Here is a 7500-nt window from a genome sequence, read left to right on the forward strand (position 1 = left end):
GTTTGGCTTATCATGTGTCAATGATTAGTTGGCAAATATACCATAACATTTTTAGCCTCAACTGTCTTGCATGGACAAAACTCTCCCGACATAAGGCCAATATTTTTTCTTCGCGAACAGGAAATTCTCAGGGTAAAATGCAGAAGGACGGTACACTTGGAGAGAACCGAGCTAAAGATGATTTTCTTCTGCAGCCCTTCCAGAGTGGAAAGCTTTTTATGATCGACATACCCATGCCAACCAATACAGGTATTTGTCTCGTTTTTATTCGATAGCTGTGGCTGTCAGGCAAGAAACTGAGGTTTCTTAAATGTTTTTGCATAAAAGCATAAATTTAGTCCGACGTTTACTGTAAACGTCTTTCTCAAAAACATTAATTTAATGAAGTTAATTAGAAAACAAATACATTTGTTCCTGACCCTCAATGCAGAGAGATCTTTCGCTTTGTGTTTGAAATCTTATAAATATATCAGAGTATATAAGCTTTTATGTCCAATTGAGCACTCTACTAGGATGAGTCATTGCCGCTAGCAATTGCGCATGCTCACTAGTTCGTAGTTTGAGCACTTTGGCACGGCTTAGATTTACCACGTGTGTGGGACATTTGGAGAGACAGTTTGAGATTAACGTCCATCCTAGGCATCAGCACTGCACTGATGAGGCCCAGAAGGCCAAAACAGTACTGTCTGCAGTTAGTTATATATACATCTATAATTAATTAATGCCTGAGTGAGTAAGCAGCGTTTAATTTCGGCTCATAAAGAGTTGCACTTATCTCACTCATCCAACCAAGTACTTTCTTCGCTTTACAGGAGCATTTCTTATTAATTTCTTATCCGATCGCTCTCACGTTGCATCCAAGTTGGATCTATCTTGTGGTATCAAATGCAGTTTCATGTGGGATGGCTTTGGGCGGTGGATTGGCAGAAACTGGAAACCATACCTCAAAGGTAAGTACCAACAAGAGTGAATTAGATATGAATGTTCTTATGGCATTGGGTGAACTCCCCAAAACAGTCACAAATTAGTCTATTTTTAGAATACCCGATTCCCGCGAAAATGTCCTTGAAAAACAACATGGCAGTAGCAGTTCCGCGTGACCTGGCTTCTCCTGATTGGTTTAGGTGGCGGTACTTTGTTTGTTTTGGCTGCTAATTGACCGGGTGAAATGGTTGTGCGCATGCGTCATGTTTTGGCCACACCTGGTTGGTGTCAGCGTGTGTCACCTTGCTTTTATTGTTGTTATCTAAAAATAAGTCCATATGCTACTGTACTCACAAAATGATAGAGAAACATCGTTATCTTTACTTTTTGCCGAGATTAGCAAAAGAACTAACAATAACTGTGTGATTGTCCCATAAGAAATTCCGACACATTCACAAGAAAAGAAATCAGACATGTCCGTCAAGCGAAGACTGAGGGCCCTGTGGATTTACGGCGATTCTCAGGCTGAGAGACTGCACTTGTCAATATTAGATGGACCGCTGTGCAGAGAGATATTTCAATCATGTAATCTGAGTAAACTGTGGGTCTATCCTTATAAAGGTCAAAGGCCACCTTGGGACAACAAGGATTTTAATGATCAGATTGTTGTCGAAGATCTTCGAAGAATTTTAGAACAACCTGAGATGGACGAGAACAGCGTGTTGATCTTAAACCTTGGGTTACACTACATGGAGAGCTTAAGTTTCAGGGAATATCAAAGACTCCTCAATAAAGTGCTGAATCTGTTGAAAGAAAGAGATGGGGGATCTGGGCAACTGAAATATAACACTCGAGTTATATGGAAAACATCCACCTCATTGAGCAAAGAAAAAGATACTGGCGACCAGTTAAAAAGTGATAGAAGGCGATTTCTGACTCTTCCGGTAAGAATTAGATTAGACTTGAAACATTGTGCTTAAATTCCTTCATCACACTGACGTTATAACTTGTGCACGAGAAATCATTTCCCTGAGAGGGAGGGAATTTGATAATCAGAGTCCTCCGAGGGGTGAGGAATTTAATTTATTTTAATTTAAGGTGGCTGGTACCAGTTTTCAGGTTTTTGACAACTTATAACTTTGAAAGAATAGAACATAAAGGCGGACCAGGGCCACTGTAATATTTTGATATGGTTGGATTATATAACTTATACTTGACCAAAAGCAGCTGTTATTTTGTCATCAGCAGTTACCATGGCAACGTTACACAAGGATTTTCCAGCCCTGATTTTTAGCGTATGTCACTAATAGCTAAAAAATTAACTCGGTGTCCCCGTGTTTTTTTTTGGCAATAGCCTTTAGCATCTGAAAAGGAAAATGCACAGCAATTTAAAAAGAATTTTACGGAGCCGATTTCTTGAAAACTTGGAAAAACGACAATTTGCCCAAAGTAGAAATTTCCTTCCGTAGAATTTTTTAATTTTTTTTCTGACGTTTCCTCTCAATAGTAATATTATATTGAAACAATAAAAAGAAGGGGTCACCGGGCTTGTTTTCGTGCAAAAGCCTTCGTGAGTTCCGTTATTCCTACGCGCGTACACACGCATTAAAAAATCCAGACTTTATAAGATCAGCAGTTGCGCATGAGCCGTTTCGACTACCGCTGACTGCTTCGTGTGCCCGCGCGGGCACCTAGTGAACCGTTTAATTCCAAATGTTTGCAGCTAAAAGATCATTTACAGATCTTTACAGTTGTCGTTGTCGTTCAAGACAAACCTCCAGGACTTACTCTGAGGATTTCTTCACAAATTCTGGGTAGATTTGCCATGTTTTTGTCAAAAAGCATCCAGCGAAAGTTTGAAATTGCTTACACTGCTTACAGAACACGTGCGCTGTCGGTGTTGGTTGAAGATGTATGAAGATCGCGAGGGTGGTTCTAAATATCATAAAAGGTGGAGTTTCTTTGTTTGATAATTTTTACTGGCATTTTGTCCTATTTTTCGTGGCTGATTTCGTCGAAGTGTTTAACGATGGCGGTCAGTATCCTCTTCGTTCGTGTTACTCGCGGTGCCTTCGCTGATGAAGATGTCGGTGGATTGGATAGCATAGCGACCAATGCCCTTTTACCAAATGTGGTGTAAAGTTTGTAAATGTCGTCGTAAGATAGACCACTATCGGCGATGTTTAAGGTCATTGATCTTTTAATTGGCCCAGTATCGCTTGTGTTGAACAACTTGTCACTGAATGTTAAAAGAAGTTCATGGCGTCGATCGAGGTGGAGCATGTTTTCAACTGCGTGGGAAACACTGGTGATACTGGAATTCTCAACGATATCTTTTCTGGAAAGGCTAAGCGATGACTCAAAAAGAATTTTTCTCAGTGCTCTGACATCTTCCAACGCATCGTGAGCATCGAATTGTTCGTTGAACAGATGGGTGTAAAGACTGCTCTGGTTCGGTTTACAATATCCACCAGTCTCAATTTCAAGTGCTTTGTGTTTGTCTTTTATCAGATTTTTTACTAGCTGTAGGCTGTCGGCAAAGTAGACGTTCATGTCATTAAGGCTATCCTTGAAGTTGTCATCACTGTTTCGGAGGAGAATGGGGACATCGAACGTTGCAGAATTATGTCCAATTAAGACCGTTAAATTATTGTCCACTTCATCGCAATTCTTAATTTGTTTTATAAAAGTTAGGAAGTCACGAAGTGCCTCCTCTATGGTTACACTTTGGACAGGATTGTTTCTGTGGTATAATGTTCTTATTCCTCTGATGTTCTTGATGGTCATACCATTGACAAGGTAGGCGCTATAACTTATGCTACTTTGGGGAAGAATAAAAGTTGAGAATTCATGTCTGCCATTTTCACTCACAGCAGACAGCTGGCATATCTCAGCCAGCTTTCCTGTGCATGTGGTTTCTGTGTCAAAGATGATGAATTGATATTTGTTAGTGGAATCATATGATAAGTGAATGACTTTTGGTCTTGCTGTGTAGGGAGGTAGTATTTCCTCATATCTTAATTCTCAGTTCTGTTTGTGATAATTTAGTAGGCACATCAAATACAATTTGTGGCTCTGTTCTTTTGCTGGATGTATCCAGATTTAAACCCACTGATGACTCATATGTGATTCCTTCATTTGCTTCCGTTCTCAATGCTTGTTGATTTTGTTGCTGAGATAACTGGTTCCGCCTTCGCTTGAATTGCTTTGTTCCTTTTCGTTGTTTGTCCCAAATAACCTTCCTGTCCATTGCATTAGCATGTTTATTATGGTAATAACCAGGCTCAATATTAAGGGCTTCCAATGTTTTTCCAATGTAGTCATAACCAATGTTGGTCTGTGCCACCCCACATGCTACGCGGAAGTTGTTACTCTCGCTGCCCCCGTAAAAACGTGTTTTAGGGTTCTTAGAACCTACAGTGCTGTTGAGACTTTCATTTCGCTGTGAATTTGCACATGGGGCAAGTTTGTTTACCACAATGTCAGTTGAATATTCCTCCAAAATATCAATTAAAGCCTTTTTGAGTGAGTCTCCAAAAAGATCTTTACCATATGGCAAATCTGTGTGTTTATAGGCTGCCGGATTTTGTTTGTAGCCACACCATGAATTATCACAACAAGTGTGGTCCCCAAATGCATGTGGAACAATGTTTTTGAGACCTTTCTTTAGAGAATTAGAATCTCCAACATTTTGGTTGATACAGTAACTGAAACACTTAGTCAAATAATTAATCACTTTGGGACTCAGAACTGAACAATTTGATCCTTTGAAACGGTCTCTAAGGTTATACAGTCTAGAATTTAGCGATCTCTTGGCATGAACAATGTCAGACCATTTCTCAACACCGTAGGGAATTTTGTTTTTTATGTCTGCTAATGTTGTGGAATCATCATCCCCAACATAAATGGAAAATTTGACTCCAGATTTAGGAGCTTTACTCCACAGTTCACAGGCCACATCTCTTTCCATTGATTTTGATGATCCACTATGATTTTTTCGACAGTCATGCCTTTTGTCTTTCCCGGTTAATTTGTTATGGCTACATACTCTACATGTCTTGCATCTGGTGGAGTAACTAACAACTTTTCCAGTAGCAAGACCCATGGCAGCCCCATGACCAGTTGAAGAATTGTGTCCCCTTCCCCTTTTTTGCCAACCCATATCGTAAGAAACTGCGATTCCAACAAGGCCATCTGTTGATGGACCAGAGGATTGCTTAGCTACTTTTTTTTCTAAATTCAAGTTCATTTCACAGCTTTCCCTCGCGACTTTCTTTACAGCATTGCCAACTTCCCTTTCTCTTCTTTTAAACAAGCGATGATTCATGGTTGGTATGTTCATTGCAGACACTTAATTATTTAGGTGTGTATTCCCCATGCCAGCATGAAGGGATCCTAATACTGCCCTTGTGTTGATATCGCTAACAAGAGGACCACGGTTTCCAGCTCGGTGTTCTCTAGAGGATTTCACTTCATTTATGTGACCACAGTAGCTGCATTTAATGCTAAAGATACTACAAAGACCACTTTGTTTTTCTCCAGTAATGTTTATGAGGGATAATGGACCTGTTGAAGCAATAAATGAACTTCATGTACATGTAGTGACTAATTTGTTTCTCAGCCAATGTTGCATAAAAGCAAATGATAAATCATATTATTTTTGTCTCATGTGCAGGGATGTTGAATGTACTCATGAAAAAGAATGGACCTTTATTGTTCCATTGTTTTATTGCCACATCGTATTAGTTTTCTATTTGCAAAATGGAGATATCCATGCTGTTATGGACGTTTTGGTTACAACAAGGCAAAGGACCTAAGCATTTCAATATCACATTAACTTGAATGGGGCAACAAAACAACAAATTGAAGAATATAAATTAGTAGTAAGCAAAAAAAAAACCTTTGAAGCCTCTAACTTGTGAATACACAGTGTACCTTCCAATATTGGTAAAATTGATGGTGGCAAATAAAGTATTGTATTGTACTTTGCAATTTGATTGGCATAGATGAGTTGTATTTCAGCTTATAACATGGATGACAAATTACTCCTTAATTTTGGTGCGAAATTTCAGCGTTAATTTATAATGTTGCCATGGCAACTTTTCCTACAGTGCCAAAATGGCGTCTTATGAACGTAATTTGTCACCCATAATGTTAATAGCTAATCAAATGGTATACTCCTGAAATTAGGGAATAAGTCACTTGTGTTTTGTCCAAAATCAGATAAATTCCCGAACCTTTGGGCTGAGGAAATTATTTAATTTTGGACAAAGCGTGGGTGAAATGATGATTTCCTGACTTCACTTGTCACCTTTTGATTACCCATACTATTTTGTTCATACCCATGTAAGATAATTTCAAAAAATGCCAGGCACTATTACAAACAGATAAATAAGCATCGTCCATCGCTGATATTTGAGATTTAATTCACAAACAATTCGATATCAAAATATCACTCATAATATTTTCAACTATTTTTCACAAAATAAATGTTCCGTTTTTTATGACTTGGGGATTATATAGCAATTGAAGAGTCAACAACCTTCACATCAATACAAAAAGTTACACTATTCTACACTAATTTTACTTCATATTAGTGATGTACTTAAGTACACAATTGTGTTGTAGTCTACTTGTATGGTAACAATGAAACGATATTTTTCTTAAAAGTAGAAAACTATAATTTTACTTCCCTACTATTGCTTCAAGAAACTTCTGAAGACACCAAGAGACACTCACCTTCTTTACAGTTTGAACAAGATTTCAGGTCATTTCGCAGAACGTGAAGTTCAATCAGTCTTGTACCACAAATATCAACCCCATGTTTAGGTTGCTGTAATGAAAATATATTTGCTAAGCCATTTACTTTCTGATATTTAAATTTTTCAAACTAAAAGGCAAAGTAACAGGAAGGAAATGGTCGATCTAGCTAATTTGCAATATTTGAGCCAACATTTGGCACAGTGTTAACGACGTAACGATAAATATTTATCGCATAAACAACATACCTGTGACCTCGTTTCTATTTTTCTTGGAGGTTCAAAGTCTTGTTCCTCTTCAGGGTGATTTTCGTTGCCTTGGGTTATGCATTTTTTGCTCTGGTCAGATTTGCTACGGATTGAATTTGTCGTTTGGAAGCAAAGCATCCTTTGTGTCGCCTGGACTCGTAGTTTGGTTTTTCGTCTTCTCTATCTCCTGCATACGCAATATTTGTCGAGCAAACAAAATACAACCCATAGAATGTTGCAAAGAAGAACAAGCAAAATGATTTTTGTTGGTGTGTCCATTCTCCATATTTATGTCCACTTTGCGAGTCCTTTATACGCTCCCTGTGGCCGTAACGATCGATCGAGTTGCCTTTGAAACTTGGGAAACATTGAATTCCAGAAACAATTTTTCTTAAATACACAGAATTGACTAAAGTTGTTCTAGCAGGAAAAGTCTCTTTTAAATGAAAATTTCGTCTCCAACAGTACAAAAGTGTCCTTGCGCGAAAAAAGCCGCACGCCGCCATGTTTGTTTTGGTTTTTCGGGTTTTAAATCTCGCGCCTGTATCGTGCGTGTTACTCACGCATG

The 7500-nt window shown here is 38.6% G+C and overlaps 1 protein-coding gene and 1 pseudogene across 3 annotated transcripts in view; one reads left to right on the forward strand and one right to left on the reverse strand.

Moving 5' to 3' along the window:
- Nucleotides 1-7500, forward strand: part of LOC138026652 (uncharacterized) — a 14069-nt gene that overhangs the window by 4005 nt on the left and 2564 nt on the right. For 2 of the 3 annotated variants that reach the window (XM_068874088.1, XM_068874087.1), the window contains 3 exons: nucleotides 121-249; nucleotides 813-950; nucleotides 1363-1868. In XM_068874088.1, the coding sequence (XP_068730189.1) occupies nucleotides 121-249; nucleotides 813-950; nucleotides 1363-1868 (773 nt within the window). The remainder of the gene's footprint in view (nucleotides 1-120; nucleotides 250-812; nucleotides 951-1362; nucleotides 1869-7500) is intronic. The other variant, XM_068874089.1, reaches the window with a different exon arrangement.
- LOC138027419 (uncharacterized) lies at nucleotides 1990-7438 on the reverse strand (annotated as a pseudogene).

Source organism: Montipora capricornis, chromosome 12 (assembly GCF_036669925.1).
Source record: "Montipora capricornis isolate CH-2021 chromosome 12, ASM3666992v2, whole genome shotgun sequence".
Lineage (NCBI taxonomy): Eukaryota > Metazoa > Cnidaria > Anthozoa > Scleractinia > Acroporidae > Montipora > Montipora capricornis.